The sequence below is a fragment of the Oncorhynchus clarkii genome, chromosome 18 (genome assembly GCF_045791955.1).
Source record: "Oncorhynchus clarkii lewisi isolate Uvic-CL-2024 chromosome 18, UVic_Ocla_1.0, whole genome shotgun sequence".
In the NCBI taxonomy this organism is placed as follows: Eukaryota; Metazoa; Chordata; class Actinopteri; order Salmoniformes; family Salmonidae; genus Oncorhynchus; species Oncorhynchus clarkii.
In genome coordinates, this window is record NC_092164.1 from 34460681 (window position 1) to 34483104 (window position 22424).

General features: G+C 43.3%; 1 protein-coding gene across 2 annotated transcripts in view; it reads right to left on the reverse strand.

Moving 5' to 3' along the window:
* Window positions 1-2430: 2430 nt before the first annotated feature.
* The window catches only part of LOC139373372 (lysine (K)-specific methyltransferase 2Ba), a 74185-nt gene continuing 54191 nt past the window's right edge, over window positions 2431-22424 (reverse strand). For both annotated transcript variants that reach the window (XM_071113813.1, XM_071113812.1), the window contains exons 23-37: window positions 14549-14683; window positions 14026-14184; window positions 13676-13793; window positions 12086-12164; window positions 11661-11824; window positions 11261-11419; window positions 8562-11004; window positions 8298-8405; window positions 7111-7244; window positions 6811-6942; window positions 6334-6586; window positions 5999-6112; window positions 5812-5895; window positions 5552-5681; window positions 2431-5261 (exon numbers count right to left, since the gene is read on the reverse strand). In XM_071113813.1, the coding sequence (XP_070969914.1) occupies window positions 4986-5261; window positions 5552-5681; window positions 5812-5895; window positions 5999-6112; window positions 6334-6586; window positions 6811-6942; window positions 7111-7244; window positions 8298-8405; window positions 8562-11004; window positions 11261-11419; window positions 11661-11824; window positions 12086-12164; window positions 13676-13793; window positions 14026-14184; window positions 14549-14683 (4488 nt within the window). In that variant the 3' untranslated portion in view covers window positions 2431-4985. The remainder of the gene's footprint in view (window positions 5262-5551; window positions 5682-5811; window positions 5896-5998; window positions 6113-6333; window positions 6587-6810; window positions 6943-7110; window positions 7245-8297; window positions 8406-8561; window positions 11005-11260; window positions 11420-11660; window positions 11825-12085; window positions 12165-13675; window positions 13794-14025; window positions 14185-14548; window positions 14684-22424) is intronic.

Consider the following 22424-nt stretch of genomic DNA (forward strand, 5'->3'; position numbering starts at 1 on the left):
TATAACTGGCATGTTCACGTACAGCCAACCAGGATCAAACTGACCATGACCTAACCATTTGGGTGGTCTTAACCAATCATAGCACAGTATGATATGGCGGTAAAATGCATCCAATTACAATTCAGTATGTTTACACGTATGAAAATTACAGCTACCAGCTTGTTCATTATGAGTTGGCTGTGGTTGTCCAGGTAGACCTGCTGTCAGGGCAGTTAAGCCTCGTTCACACTGGCAGTTTGAAGTGACTCAAGTCCTATTTAAAAAAAAAAAATCTGATTTGAATCTGTTCTTTTTCCTGCAGTTTGAACAACCAAAAAGAACATGGATTCAGATATTTCAAGCCACAGATAAAAATCTGATTGCTGGTCATGCGACTTGTCTCTGAATGGTCAAATATGATGTATTCGCCCTCAAGTGTTTTTGGCACACTACTCGCTACTCTGACAGTTTGACAAGAACATGTGGTAGCTAACTAGCTTGTTAATTGTTCACAAACAAATTAGTGAATGTGCTAGAAAGCTAAACCCCAACCTAGCTCGCTAGCTGACTGCAGTAGCTAGCCAAAAATTACTTTGGTCATCTTATCCTTTGAGGCTTTCAACGTTTTCTTACACTATGATTTTGAACATTCCACGTCTACTTAGCTTGCTACATAACTCCAGAGTAGGAACCACGAGCACCACCACTTCACAGCTTACATACACCCGTCGTTACTATGACAACAAGCATAGCCATGTCAGCAAATTACTGCTGCCCGATCACCTAGAAATCCGATTTAGTCACTTGTAACTTACTGTTTGTAGTCAGTATTTCAAATGGATTTTAAAGCAAAACTGATTTGATCTTTCAGGCCTGCAGTGTGAACAAGGCTTTAGAGCCTGCTTTTATGTAGAAATGAGTGACTTGGATTAGCCTTTTAGGGGCCAACCTCTTCATGTTGGAGAGAAAAATGTAAGTTTTAAAGCAGGTTTTCTGCAGTTCTATACATTTTGCAATTTTATTAAAAAAAATATGCAATTCTCTACTCAACCTTCCACAAGATATAGTCCCGACACAAATCTAGGGCTTCTACCCAAGCCGGCTGGTCGTTCGTTCTACCGTTTCGGTTGCTAGAGACACGACCCAGTCGTTCAGTCTTTTTGTTCTGTGTCTATGGACGCTGGAAAGACTGCAAACCAGCTGCACTTCGTTTCGTTTGACATTTCTTTGCATATATCCATAAAAATGAAGCCAGCTGATTCATGATTTCAACTGTCTGTTTCGTCCCGACTCCCGTTACGTTTATTACTATGGGACAGCTGGAGATCGAATTTGAATATTGAAACAATGTTGCAAATGTTGGAGACATTTCTCCAACATTCAAATCTCCGTGGTGGAAACCACATTTTTGTCTAAAATAAATTTGAGATAATGTCTAGATACTTTTCAGTGTTCTTGTTCTCAACTAGCCTAACTGGTTAAATAAAGGTGAAATAAAACATACAAATAAAAAAACTATGACCAATCATATAAGCCAGATAGGGTTATCATGTACATGCCCTTATATCAGTCATCAGTAAAAAAAAATAAAATAAAAGTGTCTTCTCCTGCATTCATCAGCAACAGAGCATTGGGGCAGGCACATGTCTGACAGCAATGTGTATGCAATAATGAATATGGTCAATAAAATAAAAAAGTTAACATAAACATACTGTTAACACGTAGGCTAGGGTGTAATGGAATGTTTTGACATTTATGTAGGTGTCATAACAGCCATAAAATAAACACATATGCCACAACAGGTCTAAATATATGTCATTACAATGACAAGTTGTTAGCTTTTATGTCAAATGACATGTCAAGTAAAGTGTTACCCTTTACTTTTACTCTAGTATGATAATTGGATACTTTTTCCACCACTGCTTATTTCACCTTAATGATATCTGAGTGAGAGTGATTAACAAAATCAAATGGGGGGCCCCCTGGAGGTCAGGGCCCCTGGGCACCCGGTCGGTATTCGGCCATGATTACTATAAGTTTAGATAACTGGATAGATTGGTAAATTAATCTAAAAATGGTTAGCTGACATGGCTAATTGAGTGACTATCAGTGACAAAACAAGAGAAACTGCTGATGCTCAACCACATTTTGAAGTACACTAAAGTGTCAAAACAGCCAGTCAATTAATCAACGCATTACCGACTACTGGTGAACCACGGTGTCTCACGACCCCCGTTTCAGTCCCCAGTATGCATGCTGCAACAGCTTGTATGTACCAGTGGGCTAGGGTCAGCCTGTCTTATCTGGTGCACTGTGAGCTCAATCATGCTCCCACTAATTTCTCCCCCAACCCCACCGTTACCTAACACAATCACAAATTAAGACAGACAGTAGAGCTTATAACAATCATCATTTAAAGTTCTATTGAATCAAATCAAAAACAAATCCCTCAGTAACATTTCTTCAAACCTTTCAAGATCTTTATTAAGCCAAGAACATCAAGAATAAAATAAAAAGTGCGTAGAAAAGATGTAACAGGTTTAGAAATGTTGTATACAACTATGTACAGACAAAGTTCGCTTTGTGCCAAGGTAACAACCATGTTCAACACGCAATGAGATTCATTTTTATTTTAAATATATTTAAATAATCCTACAGAAATAACACAAACTGCATTTATTCATTACTCTGGGGCAGAGACCCCTCCAAACCCCAACTAAAATCCAAAACATGTAGATTGTGTCCTTTGATGCATGCACAGCCAGCTCAGTGCCCTAAATTGGGTTGCACATTCGAGCCAACACAGCACCAGTTGGAAACTAAGAGCAAGTTACAATATCCATATTAGCATATCACTTAGAACGAAGCTGGATTGGCCATGCATTCTAAGTGGTATGCTACAGTCAGTGCTTGACCTGGGCTGGAACAAACAGAAACTGAGTTCCAGCACCTCAAGCGCTGGCTGAAGTAGTTACTGTAACAGTCATTATCTTCTCTTGTTTATGCCATGGTGAGCCACAGAGGTAGTACACCCGCAAGAGACAGGGGAGAGGAGTGTCACTGTCAGGTAAGTAGAAGGGGAAAACAGAGAAGATAAAGGACGACTAACTGAACATAGGCTTCGACCAGGTATTGTACTGTAAGTTTCATGCCCCTGTTTAAAATTAGTGGGTGTTCAGTAGCGAATATAAACCAGGTTAATATTTGACAACACATATTTATTTATTTTCATTAGCATTTTGATTATTCATTTATACCAATATACAACAATACATATACAAATTGGGTTGTAAAAGGATAGGGAGGGAGTAGAGTACTATCAAAGCATTTTTTCCCCTCACCCCAAACCATATTACTTTCCCCAATATTAAAGTCTGGAAGATCATGAACAAAACAGCACAAAAACAATAGTGAAAAAAAGTATACCTGGCAGACTAAAAACATGTTTCATTATTTCTTTCTAGAGGGGTGCGTCACAAGATATGTTTTCACAGATCTAAAGCATGACATTCTAATTTCAAGTACAGGGGAGAAATGAGTGAAGAACATGTTTAAAGGTAGACTCAGCAATATGATGTAGATGCAGAAAGTAAAACAGCATAGTGGGTCAATTTCCGCAACAACTAGAACACTTAAGAACGAGGTTCAACTTCGCCACTGTTTTGGTGCCCTTGCTAACACGCTGTAACCTTGTGAACTGAACTTGTGCGCACATGTGCAGACACTTTGTTAGATTGAAGCCTTGCTATTCGTGGCAACGTCATTTCGCTGAGTGTACCTTTAATCATGTAGGGATTTCATTAAAAACATAGGTGAAAGCAAACCTTTTGGGTAGTTTTCATCAGCACCTTCATAAAAGAGCAACAATCTGAACTTGCCCCATGCTCATAAGAGTATGAGTATGTTACCTTTTTCCCTATGGGCCCTGGACAAAAGTAGTGCACTATGTAGGGAATTTGGGATGCAGACTGTTATAATGGTCTCCATGATATCGAAATGGACAATTAAAATATAGCTGCTCTAAAAATGTATACTGGAGGTGGCTTGGGTCAAAGTAAAAAAATAAAACAGGCTTTTCTTCATCCAATTTACAGGTCAGCATTGCCTTTTATGTACAGCAATGCTTGCGCTTATGACCATGGAAAATAAGGTGCTAAAATCAGTTGCCTCCACTTGAATGTAGCCTTCTATTGTCATAGCTACAATAACATGGAATTCCTCTTTAAAACAGAGTAATTGACTGATGAGAAACAACTGAAATGAAGTACATAACCAACCACATCTCTGGTCCAAGTGATCAGCACCACAACTGTGGAATATTTCGCTCCATTTTTATTAGAGGCCATTGGCGACTGAGTCAAGAACGTAGACAAACCAAGCGAGTTGACCATGAGATTGCGTAATGTCACCAGTGTACGAAATTACTGAGGTCTGAATCAACTGGGTTGCCTTGCAGGCCTAGAATAAATGCCTGTAGCTGTAGACATTTTGTCTCACAAACACTGATAGCTCTTCATACCACAAACGTGTTGTATCATTTGGCGCCCTTTTTGGTTTCTGCGACAGAGGGAGCGGCTCAAGAAGCCCTCTAGGACAGGGTGTTTCCAAACTCGGTCCTGGGGCTCCCCCTGGGTGCACATTTCCTTTTTTGCCCTAGCACTACACAGCTGATTCAAATATCCAACTCATCATGAAGCTTTGATTATTTCAATCAGCTGTGTAGTGCTAGGGCAAAAACCGAAACGTGCATCCAGGGGGCCCCAGGACCGAGTTTGGGAAACCCTGCTGTAGGATAGAACCCAAAAATGTCCACCAGTCAGTCTTTAAATTAAAATGAGTCATATCAGTCAGACTTTAAATTAAACTAACTACGGAGAAGGCGCCAATTCATCAGTACTTATTGGCAACACTCCTATCACCATATCATTGCATTTTCCCTCGTCTCCTGGTCCATATTCCTCTATGAATTCAAGTACTCCTCCAACGTGGTGTGTTTGGCTGGTCTTTTAGTTGAGGAAGCGGCGACAGCGCCTGGCGGCACAGTTGCAGTGCAGCTTGCTGCCATCATCCTCAATGGGGAACTTGTAGTCGTAGGTGAGCTCCTCGCCGCGGTAGATCTTACGCAGGGCGAAGATGACGATGTGCTTGTGGCTGTCCACGAGGATGACGCGTGAATAGCAGTTGGGCTCGCACGAGTGGTTGATGAAACGGGCGGCGTTGCCGTGCATGGTGGCGTCGACCACATCAAAGTCATCAATGCGGAACATGTAACAGCCGATGCCCTGACGAGGAGATAAGAGGGTTTTAGATAGTACTTTATTGAAAACCCAAAGGGGAAAAGTTTGCACCAACTATTAAAACACCAATACACAAAAGACACACGCTAAAAGCCGGACACCATGAATGCAAGTTAAAAATCTAAGTGCGTGGATTAAAATGTATCATTGCGAATGGTAAAAATATACTTAGTTACTGAATGAAATTAGATGCATTGCTGTATATTTTGCTTTGGTGTATTTTCTCAAATGTATTTTCCTCTGTATGATCGCTCCATTGATTGTTGTTGACCAACCTTGCTGTCATAGTATTTCTCTTTCTTGTCTGTGAGAACAGCACGAATGACGTTGCCTGCGTACTCGATCACCATCTCCCCTGCCTCAATGTTCCTCTTGCAGAACAAACCGCGTCCATGAATTTCAGACCTAGGATAAGGAGAAGATCAAAAATAGAGTGAAAAAGAAAAATAGTAAGTATGAAGTATTTTACCCTAAATAAACAAAGTAATCATAATAGTAATAATATCAGAACGTTTAAAAATAGTTTCTTAGTGACCTGTAAACCCCCACTGCTTCCTTGGAGGTCTTCTCCAGGTGTCTGAAGCGCATGGCCATGGGAAGCTCTGTGCTGGTGGCTCGTCTATGAGATAGGAACATGGAGAATCCAGTAGGTTAGATCTTATTTCACTCAGAACAATTAAATGACAGCATAAACTCAAATGGTAATTGTGGAGTTGTCTAACCTAGTGGATTTCAGTGGGAAGTCGTCATCCTCCTCGTCACATGGCGTCGACATGATGTCAGGCAGCTGTCTGTGTTGAGATGCCAAGAAGTTGAACATGTCGAAGGTTGACTTCCTGTGAGGGGACATGGGCAGAGAGGGAATTTGTTTAAATGCAGGGTTAGGATTCAGGCTATCACATTCAGATTCAATGACTTTACAAATCTGACAGTAAGCTTCAAAATATAAATCACTTCTACATTCTATTAAGGGATAAAGTTATGGCGCCCTTATGGCGAGATGGATCGGTCCTCAACATACCTATTTTAACCACAGACATCAGTGCTTGGTTCTTACCGTGAGTAGACCTCAGCGCGGGCGCAGCCACTGGGGTTGATGGGCAGCTCGTCGTCAGGGGTGTCGTAGCGGTGGAAGCGAAAGCGGTGTTGCTTGCACCCTGCGGCGCCCTGCAGCTGCTCCAGTAGGAAGATGACAGCGTCGTGGAGCAGGCCCAGAACGCGCGCCCCACTCACCCCGCCGAGGGGCAACGCCTTCAGATGGAACCCTGCTCGGGCCTCCAGGACGCCGTCAATCACCGCTCGCCATGCCACTGAGGGAGGGAGAGGCAAGAAAGAAAGAAAAAGGATATGAATAAGAAAGTATTAGAAGGATACTGCATAGGGTCGTTTTACTGGACTCAGACTAAGCCTAGTCTTGGAGTTAAAAGCCAGTACAAACATATTCTGCATAGAGAACGCTTTTATATACAAAAAGGAATAGCTACACCTATGTAAGTTACAGCTAGTGTTTCCGTAGTTAGGCTGAGATTCTCACCCTCTATGCTGTCTGCCTGTACATGGAAGCCGTCGTCGCTGGTGATTTCAAAGCGCAGGTGGGGCTGGTTCCTGTGGGCGAACATGGTCTTGTCCTGTTTAGGTGGCGGCATGTCCTCGTCTGAGCTAAAACCTGAGCGGTTTTAAGTGTGTTAAGAATAGGAAGGTTAAGTCAGATTTTATTGATCAGAAATTATAAATATTTTTTTATCATTCATAACACACTTTTTAAATATGGGTTTTGGTTGAATGGGGAAAAAATATAAAATAATCATATGTATAACCGCTCAAGGTTGCCCACCTGAGTAGGGGCCCCAGTCAGAGAGATCTCCATGGCGTGCGCTGACCCACACATGGGTTTTCCCATGGATGTTGCTGCTACTCTGAGTGGTGCTGCTGTTGGGCTGACGCTCCATCTGAGGTATGGGACGGGGTCTATAAGACAAGACACACAGACAGACATGGTGTTATATGAATTCAAACTAAGGTGTAAAAGAGTTTAGATATTGATGTGCCTTTCTATGGAAAGGGGTGCTCATCTGGGTTGAGTCATTCCAAAAAAGAAATGTGATGGCGGACCGACTGAAGTCAAAAGACGGCAGCTTTTTTTGTATTAATAAAAGAGCAATAAGAGTAGCCTTATGGGTCATGGTGGAGACAAAAATAACAGCTAGGCTAATATGTTTTTTCAATATAAAAAGTAATTCCCTCAATTTTATTAATCTGTTCCCTTAATTTAGGAATTTGTTCCCTCAATCATGTAATTGTCCTCTGAATCGGCATTCTGTCGCCCGCTCTACTCCTTTCCCAGAAATTCAGAAACATGCTGCTGCGTGTGTGTGTTTGCATGCGTATGTGTGACTAACTAATTTAGCTGCTAGCTAGGCATCTTGCTCGCTATAGCTGTATAGCGACTTAACCAACCAGGCACAGATAGAGCCAGAGCCGCTTTAAACCATCTATGTTCGTAACTAAAACCGATAGCTATTTGATTTGTTGCGATGACAGGATAGGATAAGTAGCAAACAAACTCTGCCTGAGTATAGACTAAAAAGGCAGTGAAAGAGTGAGGTTCTCAATAACATATTCAAACAAGAAGAAAATAGCATCTGCAAATCTGTGTGCGCAACTAATAAACTTTGATTAGATTCATTTCAAGCCCAGATTGAAGTAGAATTCAATGAACTCTGATAAATTCATGATAAGGACATGTGCTCGAATCTGCAGGGGAGACAAATCAATAAATTGAGGGAATGGATTAATACAATTGAGGGATCGAATTTTGATATTCAGGGAGAAAAAAAAAATAGGGAAGGAATAAAAATCCCAGAGGGAACGGGTTAGTCTAGCTGTACTTTTCCTTCACCATGACCACTAAGGCTCTCCGTACCTACGCATTATAACATTATTTGAGGGATTTAAAATGAACCTTGCAGTGTGTATTTCTGGCATCCATCTTGCTATGGTCACATCTGAGAAGAAACTAACCTGATATTCTCAGGTTGTGGTGGTGGGATGACCTTGAGCTCAACGTTCTCCTGGTCCAGATCCAGCACATCTTTCATTGTTGGGGCTTTGATTCGAACACCACTATTTCTGTGTGAAGAAAACAGTGACTCTTAGTCTGTAAAAATCTATCAATATCTTTAATTGTCCAAATTGGAAAATGTGTAGTGCAGTCAGGGTTCCAACATTAAAAAGTTAAAGAAGAAACAATAAATCTCATATCGTAGATATGGTACTCTGCCTTACCTGCTGCCATCTAGGTCATCCACGTCACTAGAGGGCAACTGCGGGAGGAAATCAGTCTTGCACTTCTTCTTGCCGGGACGCTCAGCGACGGAGGACACTCTCTTAACGCGGACCTGGGACTGAGACTCGGGTACGATGGCCGGCTCGTGACGGAGCATCTGTCCAGGAGTGGTAGAAATGGCTACAGGGGACTGGAGTTTGTTGAGGAAGGGGTGGACCTGAAACTGGGATGGGCTCAGCTGAGATGGGCTCACCCTGAGGATATTAGGCCGTATCCGAGAGGGCTCGCGATGAGTAGCCATGGCTCTGTCTAAAATAGCTTGGGCCTGGTTGCCAGGCAAAGAGACGCACTTGACCCTCACTGGTTTTGCTCCACTCGTCACGGGCATGGCTTGGACCAGCACTCGCCCATCATGCAAACTCTGTGGGGCTCTGATCAGGAGGTTGGTGTTGCTTGCTGGTGTGATGTTTCTGTTAGAGATGGTGGTTGATGTGGTGGTGTTGTTTCTGTTAGTGGTGATGAGATGTGAACTATGGAAGACTGCTGTCCGTGGTGAGGGTGTTGACGTAGAGGGTACGACCACAACCTGGGGAACTGCCCGTGGCAGGGCACCACTGCTGTGGATCATCTTGGCGATCTGGCTGATGCGGCTGTAGGACGGAGAACTCGTGCTGACCGTCTGGAAAGTGTTGGTATTTGGATCTTTCATCAGAATCTGACCTTGACGGTTGACTAGCAGAACTTGCGGGGACGGGGCTGAGTTGGAGGCACCAGACAGAATAGTGGCAGTCAGCTGCTGCTGAGCTTCTTGTCTGGGGGTGGCCAGGCGGATAGCGATAGCTCTGCCCCTAGTGGCCCCTGTCTGGAAGGGTATAGAGTTCATGCCGTTTATTACAAACGGGGTCGGAAAAGCGGTGGAGGGGACTGTCCTTGGAACGCTTCGAACAATGATGGGTGGGGAAGAGGAGGCTACATTCAGAGGCAGAGCAGGTGCAGAAGGTAGGGACACCCTGATGATTTTCTTCTGTGTTGGTGTGGGTTTAGGAGGAATAGTTTTCATGCTCACAGGACTAGGGCGTTGCATGACTTTGATGGTTTTTACAAGATGTTTTGGGTTGGGTTTGGGTTTGGGTTCCGGCTCGAAGTCTGGGTCTCCCATTTCGTCGTCCACTCCAATGAGAGAATCTGTAGAGGAGCCAGAGCTGTCACTATCGCTGTCATCAAGAGCTGCTTTTTTATTATTGGCCAGGTACACTCTGGTGCCGTCGTCAGCTGAAACAAAATGGCCACTACTTGGGTCCAGAAGAACCTCATTCTGGGATTCCGTTTGGTCAGAGTCCATCAGAACCTCCTCTTCAATAGACATGTCGTTATTTGGGTCACAGGTTTCAAACACTTCTTGACTGTCAGCCCCCTGAGCTTCCTCACTCTTCCCCTCTTCCTGCGTTTCTTCCTGATCGCCAGTAGCCTCACTCGAGTCACTCTCAGAGCCATTATCCGCTCCGTCAAGCTGTGCAATGGACTGAGACGTAGGAAGTGGTGGGGTGAGAGGGAGACCTTCCTGCCCTGAGTCCTTGGAGGCTTCGCACACCACCACCGTACGAGAGAACTTCAAGTAGTGATCCATGTCTTCGTCTGAGGAACCGTTCTCCAGATCATCTTTAGAGGCCATGTCTTTGGTGAATACTGAGGCCTTGTTGGCGTCCATATTGTCCCTACCCTGAGTCTGGGTCTCCTCCTCTAGTGCCTCCACCTCTTCCATATCTCCTCCACCTGTATGGGACCCTCCACAGTGAAGCGCCACAGTCTCGTTCAGCAAGGCCTCGTCAAACTCCAGTTTGGCATTTAGCACCGAGGCCACCGCAACGTCTGCGTCCGCCACGTCGAATGTTGTGAAGGGCAAGTCCTGATCCGACATCAGTGGGCTGACGTCTGTGTCTTCCTCCATGTTATTTGCTGTCAATGTGATCCCGTTTGAGGGCGCCACCTCTGCTTTCTCTGGCTCGGATGAAGCTAAGAAGTACTGTGGCACCTCAGCGGACACTGGAGTTCGGATTTTGAATGGCTGTCTGATCCTGGAGGAGTGGCGGAAGGCCAGATGGAGGTTGGAGGGGGGGCTGCCGGCGGCGCCAGGCCGCAGGGAGAAAGGGTGGGTAAGACTGGAGGGGGACAAGGGAGGGGAACCCCAGCTGGAGGAGCCAGCAAGAGGTCGTACTTGCCGAGGGGAACTCAGGAGGTTTTCGCTGGTTCTGGGAGGGGAACTGAAGGGGAGGGACCTGGGGTGGAGGGTGCCCCCTGAACGGAGTGTCATTGGTCCCGCGAAGCCGTCGGTGGGGGAGGAGGAGTCCCCTGAGTGGCAGCTCAGAGACAGGCGACGCGGCCGGCGGGTATCGTCCAGGTCTCTGAGAGTCAAGATGTGGTGGGATTTGGACATGGCACTCCCTAGAGAGAAGAGGATCACCAGACGGTGTCATGGCAGAAAAGTGATATTAACATTTTATATTGAGGTCATTTAGCAAACTCTCTTATCCTAAGGGACTTCGTTTATTCAATGTAAGGTTGCTAGGTAAGACAACATATCATATCGAGTAAAAACTTTCCTCAATAAAGCAGATATTTAACTTTTAAATTATTTAGATATGAAACTAATATAAACTGGTATTGATATCAAACTTAATGTCTAAGGGAGTGGTGTTACCTGGGGAGGGAAGAGGTCGAGATGTTCCTCCTGCTGGTCTCCTGGTTTGTGAGTAACCAGGGGTTTTGGCCCCCGTCTCCTGTTTCAGGGGAGACTGGGTGGTGCTGGGAGATACCTCAATGGGCGGAGGACTCAACACAGCCTCTGGAATCTCCATTTCTGGTCAAGGAACAAGAAAGGAGCATTATTTACTTTGAAGAGTCCATTTTGAGAATTAGTAGATTGTCCCTTATCAATAGAATAGATTGTATGATCCCCATGTACTTAATTAAGTTGTTATACTTATCCTTCCGTTATTTATTTCAATAGAACATAAACAAATATAAAATAGGGGACATCAAGGTTATCCATTGAAGTGCTCCACCCTACTATCAGATAGGGGCAGGTATGGGTTTCTGACCTTGATAGTAGCTGGGGCTGTGGGCTATGGTTCGGTTCTCCTCCTGGTCCCACCACAGTGGTTCCCCTGGCTTCTCTTCGAGTGGAGAACACACCTCTGTCACCTTAAAGGTGTACTTACAGCGCCGACGAGGGTCCACTGTGCTCCAGTACAGCCGAGAGCACCTGGACGGAGGAAGAGGAAGGAGAAAAAGAAAAAGGTGAGTAAAGTAAAATATATAAACAACACAATATTCTAAAATGAACTCGAGGGAAGCTATCCTACAAAGTAACTCAGGAGTTTTATACGGCCATTCATTTCTTATATTAACAGTATATTAAATTAGACAATGACAACCCTGATTAAATCATTCAGAAATGGATTATTCAACAGGAATCAAAATGGATGCTGTCGATGTCTGGTCACGTGGATTATTGGTCACTTACTGATAGCCCACAGGACACAACCTCGCTCCATTGGCTGATAGTTCAGTCAGCACACCCAGCCTGTTGATCTGCAGAGAGCCTGGATATAGAAGGAGCCAGATGGATGGTTTCAGAGGGTTTCACATGTAAAAAGGGGAATGATTGTTGGCGGTAATATAAATCTCTTACTGGCCATACTTTTAGAGCATATGGGTCACACCTTCCAAATAAAAAGCAGGGAGGCTTTGTTCCCAATGGCACCCTATTCCCTATGTAGTGCACTACTTTTGACCAGGGCTTTTGTTAACCCTTTACACTCATACCCGTATATGGGTTGACAATGGCAGATTTGGACACTGATATGTTCCTACATTGGAATGCAGTGGCTACAGTTCCATGCTATACGTCAGAGCTCAGGGTCTCCGCTTTACAGGTTTTGACTTGACAGCAGTTCTGAACTTGAGCACTGCGTGCAACAAGAGGTTTTTCTCTAAATTAAGAGGACTATCTGTTTTGAAAGGTGAGACGTAGAGGATTATAATAAATACCGGTTTTGTGTCATACAAAGCAAGTCTTAAATGTGCACTTCATATTTCCATACAAAACTCATGTAATTTAGAGTCAACGTTTACGATCACTATGTTTGATGTATAGTTACAAGATGACATGGTGTTTTACCCTGGGTGGTCCTTAACCAAATGAGACGTTTTCTGTATTGTGAAGCGAATTTGCAGCAGACCACGATTCTGAATGCACTCCTGATTCCATTCTATGCTCACCAAAAATGACTGCTTCTCTGAGTTGCCTTGTGAAAGCTTAACACCAAGATCTAGCTAGTCATGTTGGTAACAGAACAAGCTTTCAAATGATGCCCACCTGACCCAGATGGCAATTTATAAATGGACAGTTTTTGGATAAACAACAGTAACTGTGTGATGGCAGGGATGCAGAGCTGTGTTCCAAACAAAACAAGTGTGCTTACTGTAGTTCCTCAAGGGCACAGCTAGGAGAGCTCACAAAAGCATGTTATAGTTGAAGACTCTTCTTTAAGTCATAAATGTGCCTTGAATTTACTAAGGAACCGTGTACACTTTGGAGGTGTGGCCACTTGGAGATACCAGTTTGACCTCACTCAAACCCCTGGCATTTTTTTTGTATAAGACAAAAAAAAATGCCACGGGTTTGAGTGAGGTCAAACTGGTATCTCCAAGTGGCCACACCTCCAAAGTGTACACAGTTCCTTAGTAAATTGAACCTAACCCACATTTTTTCAAGAATATTCATATTAAGTTACTGAATGTATCCATAGTATTTTCAGATTTTGTTATCAACAAATGTGGCGAAAAGTACAGTAAATGTAAAATGCACATAAAATGAACAGTGTAATGTTTTGGATTCAGTCTTGTGTTAGGTGAACTGTTGTGTTCTCACCTTTAGTCTAATAATTTGCCCATAATATCCAAACTGTTCCCTTTTAATTGCTACCATGGTTATGCATATGCTTTCCATATTTCTTCAGTAAGTAAAAAATATTTCAATTTATCCCCATCCATATAGGCCAATTCCCACTACATAGGGAATAGGGTGCCTTTGGGGATGTACCATACACACCGATGGTCATATTTATAGACTCTGGTTCCAGGCCAGTCAGAAACTTCCTACGGAGGCTGATCCCTTCGAAGTCCACGTAGACCCGCCGGAGAACTTCAAACCCATTCCCAGACACCATCTGGAGAATAGGGGAAACGGGTGTAAATCCTGTGCAGTAGGTGTGTGTGTGTGTGTCCTAAGACATAACATTGGCCCTAATGCTACACAATAAGTGACCAGGTGTGAAGTTTGAATGCTGCTGACAAGTCACAGTGAAAGTGGTGGTGCTCAAGGTTGGAAAGACAACTATATGTTTGTTTATGTGTGTGTGTGTGTGTGTGTCCCTCATTAGCCCATATACAAAGGTTCACCTTCTCACTGACGAGGTCGTGGTGCCTGGAGCAGAAGACCTTCCTGTCCTCTTGGAAGAAACAGTTGCGGGCGCGGGCGCACATGAAGTGGTAGTTACTCTGACAGGACGAGAGACAGCAGCCTACCGTCGCCCCCGCCTGGCCACAACGCTCACAGCGCTGTAGGGAAGAAAAGGTTGAATGAGTGCAAGGATAGGAAATAAAACTATGAATGAGAAAGACTAATGGAAAAGTCCCTGAAGAGTAAACATGATCATTTTAACTAAATAGCAGACTTGACAATTCTCTTTGGAACAATAAAGTTATCTTATGACAATGTTACAAACGGGCAACTGAATAGTTATGCCTGAATACAAAGCCTATCGAGTAAGGATGTACTACAGCCTTGATATGTGGGAGGTGTCTCAAATGTCACCCTATTCCCTACACAGTGCACTATGGGACCTGGTCAAAATAAGTGCAGTTTATAGGGAACATGTTGCCATTTGAGATGCAACTATGATGAATTTCTATGCATTCCTACCATGTGGCGCCCCCTGGAGACAGCACTGTGTACTTGGAGCAGAGCTCCGTTGTCTTCGTACACCTCAGCGGACCACAGGCAGCAGTTAACGTGGGCCCACTCGTTCTGCCCCAGGTACAGCAGTCTGCCCGCGTCCTAAAATAAAGACGAGGACGTTCAGATTTAGAGTGGACCTGAGACAATAGCTGGTAATACCATTACTGTGGGAATGATGTACGATAGAATTGTTTCACAACTCCAGTCCTCGAGTACTCCCAAATATAATACATTTTTGTTGTCGCTGCATAAAAGCACACGTAATTCAACTAGTCAAGTGCTTGATGACTAGTTGAAATGTGTTCCCTTTCAGTCAGTTAACTTCAGTAAAACATACTATGGGGGAGTTGCACTCTCACGTCTTCGGTTGAAGGATCTACAATTACACCTGACAAGGCCAATGAAATCTGCGCCTCGCTGAAAGACCCTCCTTCCACAGGTGATAAGCGTAAGACTCAGATTCACTCTCAGTTATTCCGCTCTTCACCTTGGTTTGAACAGGAACGTTTCGTGCTACTAAAACAAACAATTGGAACATGAGACAATCTTACGTTGTGCCAACTAAACTGTCCCTTAGTGGTAGTGTGCGCTCTCCCCCTGGACGTTGTGTGTTGAAGTTTGAATGGTTCTCATAAGTTTCCCAATCACAAACAATTAGTTATTCTTCAGATTCCTAGGCCTGGCTATAGCCATACATAAGCATTCCCAATTTTCCATTCTATCAAATTTTGTACACAAATTTGTTTACATCCCTGTTTGTGAGCATTTCTCCTTTACCAAGATAAACCTTCCCCCTGACAGGTGCAGCATTACAAGAAGCTGATTAAACAGCGTGATCATTACACACCCTGTACTGTTGACAATAAAAGGCCACTCTAAAACGTGCAGTTGTGTCACACAACACAATGCCACAGATGTCTTAAGTTGAAGGAGCGTGCAATTGGCAGGCTAACTGCAGCAAAGTCCACCAGAGCTGTTGCCAGAGAATTGAATGTTGATTTCTCTACCATAAGCTGCTTCCGACAGTTTTAGAGTATTTGGCAGGCCGGTTAACTGGCCTCACAACCACGTGTAACCACGCCAGCCCAGGATCTCAACATCCAGCTTCTTCAATTGTGGGATCATTGGAAGGCTAATGAAACGGTGGGTTTGCACAATGAAATCATTTTGGCTGTCAAAACCATCTCAGGGAGACTCATCTGCGTGCTTGTCGTCCTCTCCAGGATCTTGATCTGACTGCAGTTCGGAGGTTTAACCAACTTCAGTGGGCAACTGGCACCCTAGAGAAGTGTGCTCTTCAAGGATGAATCACGGTTTCAACTATACCGGGTAGATGGCGTTGTGTGGCGAGCGGTTTGCTGATGTCAACGTTGTGAACAGAGTGCCCCATGGTGGGGTTATGGTATGGGCAGGCATAAGCTACGCACAACAAACACAATTGCATTTTATCAATAGCAATATGAATGCACAGAGATACCGTGATGAGATCCTGAGGCCTACTGTCGTGACATTCATCCGCCGCCATCGCCCCATGTTTCAGCATGATAATGCACAACCCCATGTCGCAAGGATGTGTACACAATTCCTGGAAGCTGAAAATGTCCCAGTTCTTCCATGCCCTGCATACTCACCAGACATGTCACCAATTGAGCATGTTTGGGATGCTTTGGATCAACGTGTTCGACAGTGTGTTCCAGTTCCCGCCAATATCTAGCAACTTCGCACAGCCATTGAAGAGGAGTGGGACAACATTCCACAGGCCACAATCACCAGCCTGATCAACTCTATGTGAAGGAGATGTGTCGCGCTGCACGAGGCAAATGGTGGTCACACCAGATACTGACTGGTTTTCTGATCCAAGCCCCTACCTTTTTTAAAAGGTATCTGTGACCAACAGATGCATATCTATATTCCCAGTCGTGTGAAATACATAGATTAGGGCGTAATAAATGTATTTCAATTGACTGATTTCCTTATATAAAACAGTAACTCAGTAAAATCTTTGAAATTGTTGCAATTTGCGTTTATATTTTTGTTCGGTGTATTTTGATAAAATAATGACATTAGTGGGTCTTATGGTTGTGGAAAGCTTATATATTTTTTTATTTAGTCTAGGTATAATTTCACAAGCCTTGAATTAATTTGATCATTGACGACTGGTCGATATGCGGTGCATTTGACCTTAAATAGTACAACAAAGCTTAAGAGAAAACAAACAAATCTAGATGTATATTGTGAATAGCCCATACATAAAAAAAATATTTACAAAAATAAAGAATTTTTAAGCCCTATCGCTCAGCCCGTGCCCAAAAGGTTATCCTGCGTTCCTTGGTGTTCACAGGGTTCAAGGGTTATATCAATCTCCCAGGGTGAGAATTATAAATTGGCCGATTCGCTCTCAGTCCACAAGGGGGCACTCACCCATAGGTGGCTCACTACTGGGATTCATTGCTGATTCCTAAGCACCTCAAGTCCCTATGAGGTGCTTAGTGATACAGGTTATAGGTTCTATAAGCGATTGGTTGCATCCCTGTGAATTAAATTCAATTACAAATCACTTGTCTTACCACAGAAGGGATCAGTTTTTCAGAGCAGTCTGTCCCTTTTCCAGCTGGGTTACAAGGTGCTGTTGCACCAGTATCTATGACAACCATCATGATAGCGATTTTCTCCTGGGTAAATGTTTAATGGGAGCTGTGCAGTGCTGGGTGCCAGCAGGTTATTGGGACGCATCTTACCGCCTAAATCGACTGACGCTCGTTGTGACAGAAGTACCCCCAAGGGGCACTGCAAATTGGGGTACTTCACTGATTGCCAGAGCCCCTGAACCCAGAGTGGACCAGGCTTCAGGCAAACCTTGGCACAAACAGTTGTGTCAAACGAAAGTTCCATAATGTTCACAGGTGACAAAAGTGTTGCATCTCTCTCACAATGAAAAATGTCCCTTCTCCACATTTATACACGTGGTGGTTGAGAGCGGTGGAAAGGGGAAAAATAACCAATATCTCCCAGACTACACTTGACAGGAGGCTCGCTGTCAGCTCCAACCAATGTTGTTGATCCATCTTCAGTTCTATCACAGTCATTAAGCTGTTAACTGTTTTGTATTGTTGTAGTGACTGGGTGTATTGATACAGCATCCAACATGTAATTGGAAAACCTCCCTGGTATTTGTGGTTGAATCTGTGTTTGAAATTCACTGCACGACTGAGGGACCTTCCAGAAAATTGTATGTCTGGGGTACAGAGATGAGGTAGTCATTGAAAAATCATGTTAAACAGCATTATTGCACACAGAACAAGTTTTATACTTTTTTAATCTTGAACTCAAGACATCTCAGCTTTAAAATATTTTAATCCTTTGTAAATATGTCCTAAAAACATTCCACTAGGACATTATGGGGTATTGTATGTAGGCCAGTGACCAATTTTTTTTAACCGATAAAAAAAAATACAACTAAAATGGGAAAAAGTAAAGGGGTGTGAATGGGGCTGTTGCGGTGACCGTGTTACCGCCACACCGGCGGTCATGAAGGCAGTCTGAGTCCATTTGATCATTTAGTCAGTGTAATTAGGCTTCTCCAAGCTCTGATGCTGCTGCTGGTCATATAGTAGCCTGCCAAACTTGCTAACTGCCTGGTACTCAGCACTCTATTGTCCCTCTAATCAGTCTGACATCGATGCAAATGTCATCTAAAATCTAATCAAACACTTCATGAGAGCCCATGAGCTCATGTTGCGCAACATTTCTATAGGCTATGAGGGAGAAAACAGAGTGATGGCCTCTACTAAAAAGAGGACTCCATCAGCTTTCTATAGGCCTACTATATTTATTTCTCAACTTTCCTAATATTAAGCACATTGTTTATCTTTACAACAGGAGTATAGCCTACTTGGCTTGCATGAAAATGAACCACGGGAAAAGCGTCCTCCATTAACTATTTTAAGTGCATAGATGACATGTATCTTTTTTACCGCTGTCCCTGTTGTGATACAGGTGCATGATAATGCTTAATTCTAAATAAAACATTTCACACATATACTAAATAATATATGTAAAGACAAGATTAAATCAAGAATAGTCTGAAGAGTGCTAATATTAGCCTATCACTTGTGAATGCCTTTTTGCTGCCACTTTTTCTAATCATTGTCGCACACCTCACGTAACCTCTCCGATAGGCATATATGTGTTAAGGTTAGTATCACAACTAAAGCGGCCAAATAACTTCTTAAAATTATGCACAATCCACTTGGCAAGGGCTGTAGAGCCTAACTGGCATACAGTGGGGCAAAAAAGTATTTAGTCAGCCACCAATTGTGTAAGTTCTCCCACTTAAAAAGATGAGACCTCTAATTTTCATCATAGGTACACTTCAACTATGACAGACAAAATTAGATTTATTTTCTTGAGAAAATCACATTGTAGGATTTTTTTATTTATTTATTTGCAAATTATGGTGGAGAATAAGTATTTGGTCAATAACAAAAGTTTCTCAATACTTTGTTATACACCCTTTGTTGGCAATGACAAAGGTCAAACGTTTTCTGTACGTCTTCACAAGGTTTTCACACACTGTTGCTGGTATTTTGGCCCATTCCTCCATGCAGATCTCCTCTAGAGCAGTGATGTTTTGGGGCTGTTACTGGGCAACACAGACTTTCAACTCGCTCCAAAGATTTTCTATGGGGTTGAGATCTGGAGACTGGCTAGGCCACTCCAGGACCTTGAAATGCTTCTTACGAAGCCACTCCTTCGTTGCCCGGGCGGTGTGTTTGGGATCATTGTCATGCTGAAAGACCCAGCCACGTTTCATCTTCAATGCCCTTGCTGATGGAAGGAGGTTTTCACACAAAATCTCACGATACATGACCCCATTCATTCTTTCCTTTACACAGATCAGTCGTCCTGGTCCCTTTGCAGAAAAACAGCACCAAAGCATGATGTTTTCACCCCCGTGCTTCACAGTAGGTATGGTGTTCTTTGGATGCAACTCAGCATTCTTTGTCCTCCAAACACGACGAGTTGAGTTTTTAACCAAAAAGTTATATTTTGGTTTCATCTGACCATATGACATTCTCCCAATCTTCTTCTGGATCATCCAAATGCTCTCTAGCAAACTTCAGACGGGCCTGGACATGTACTGGCTTAAGCAGGGGGACACGTCTGGCACTGCAGGATTTGAGTCCCTGGCGGCATAGTGTGTTACTGATGGTAGGCTTTGTTACTTTGGTCCGAGCTCTCTGCAGGTCATTCACTAGGTCCCCCGTGTGGTTCTGGGATTTTTGCTCACCGTTGTGATCATTTTGACCCCACGGGGTGAGATCTTGCGTGGAGCCCCAGATCGAGGGAGATTATCAGTGGTCTTGTATGTTTTCCATTTCCTAATAATTGCTCCCACAGTTGATTTCTTCAAACCAAGCTGCTTACATATTGCAGATTCAGTCTTCCCAGCCTGGTGCAGGTCTACAATGTTGTTTCTGGTGCTCTTTGGTCTTGGCCATAGTGGAGTTTGGAGTGTGACTGTTTGAGGTTGTGGACAGGTGTCTTTTATACTGATAAGTTCAAACAGGTGCCATTAATACAGGTAACGAGTGGAGGACAAAGGAGCCTCTTAAAGAAGAAGTTACAGGTCTGTGAGAGCCAGAAATCTTGCTTGTTTGTAGGTGACCAAATACTTATTTTCCACCATCATTTGCAAATAATTTCATTTTTTTTTCTCATTTTGTCTGTCATAGTTGAAGTGTACCTATGATGAAAATTACAGGCCTCATCTTTTTAAGTGGAAGAACTTGAACAATTGGTGGTTGACTAAATACTTTTTTGCCCCACTGTACATAAGCAACACGAGAGTTTCAAGTTTGTGGAAAATAATTTTAAACATCAATATGCACCTTTATAATAAATGCATTACATGCATAATTGCATTTGTAGTCACTTTTGACAATGGTGTTTTCCAGCTAATGGAACATTTGCACTTACAGCCTACTACCATGAGCGCATTGCTGCGCTTATAATGTGAAGAAATAGCTTAATAGTTGATCAACATTATAAGGTAAACGTTCTGATCCGTTGAGTCAGCCACATTGCGCAAAAAATGGTTGTATTCATTTGGGCCTACTTTTTTATTATGAGGGATAGTAGATTGACATTAACTAGTGCTTTTGCTGTTTGTTAGGCCTACTCATCTTGATGGCTGATGAAAAGTAAATGTGGACAGTTCCTCCAATATCTTCAACATACACGTCGGAATGCCGCAGTGAAGTACTTGTCCAATTGTGAATGAGTGACTGATGAAGTGTGTACAGCCTGCGCAAAAAACAAAACAGAGCTCATGCCTTTCAAGCTAATTGGATGCAGTTTATCACAGTGCCATCCGTTTTGTCACCAAAGCCCCATATACTACCTACCACTGCGACCTGTATGCTCTCGTTGGCTGGCCCTCGCTTCATATTCGTCACCAAACCCACTGGCTCCAGGCCATCTATAAGTCTTTGCTAGGTAAAGTCCCACCTTATCTCAGTTCAGTGGTCACCATAGCAGCCCCCACCCGTAGCACGCACTCCAGCAGGTATATTTCACTGGTCACCCCCAAAGCCAATTCCTCCTTTGGCTGCCTTTCCTTCCAGTTCTGCTGCCGCCAATGACTGGAACGAATTGCAAAAAATTGCTGAAGCTGGAGACTCATATCTCCCTCACTAACTTTAAGCATCAGCTGTCAGAGCAGCTTACAGATCATTGCACCTGTACATAGCCCACCTGTAAATAGCCCATCCAACTACCTCATCCCCATATTGTTATGTTTTTCGTTGTTCATACTATAAAATAATGCAACGGAATTCTAAGCAAAAGTTGTCTGCTAAATGAACTAGTGTAGCCCACAGCCATTTGGCATAGCCAAATCAGGACCTAACATAGGGACAACTCAGAGTATGTTATTCTGTTCTGAAATAAGACTACATTTTCTTCAAATCATGCTTCTTTAGACCTGTCTAAAATAAATGGATTTATTGTGACGGTGTAGGCTATATTACATGGATTTATTAGACTTTTTTAAAAAGGTAGATGTTCCAAAGGTCTGGATCAGTGGCTTGTAGACTATGTGTAGAAGCCAGGAAATGCTAAATGTGTGTGTTAATTAAACAGTAAATTACCACGAGACTGACAGTTATTTGTTTGACAACCACCAGCGGACAAAATTTTGTGACCTCCACAGCCCTAGCTGTGAATACTTTCTGAAGGCACTGTATGTTACCAAGCAGTGTCTCTCCCACTGGATTGTGGAGGCTTTCTCCCTGAAATATTGCAGCAAGAAGCAAGGGTTACCTAGCAGTGTACATGCCCACACCACCAGGGGTCTGGCGTTGTATAAAAGAGTTGACTGCAAGAGATATTTGTGCTGCGGCGAGTCGGGCATCATCACATACTTTTGTGAGGCTTTATCAATGTAAGGATATACGAACCTCACGCTTATCAACTGTGGAATGCGGGGCTTCCAGCAAGGAGTACATTTCATTGGCCTTGTCAGGCGTGATTTTAGATACTTCTGCCGATGTTAAGAGAGCACGACTCCCCCATAGTACGTCGTTTCCCTCCTTCAGGGAACAGTAGTTATCGTCACAATATTACGTTCAGTTGGAGGAACTCAAAGACCGGAGTTGAGAAACACTAATACAGTGCATTCGGAGGGTATTCAGACCCCTTCCCTTTTTCCACGTTGTTACATTAGTTTTATTTAAAAATATATACAGTGCCTTGCGAAAGTCTTCGGCCCCCTTGAACTTTGCGAACTTTTGCCACATTTCAGGCTTCAAACATAAAGATATAAAACTGTATTTTTTTG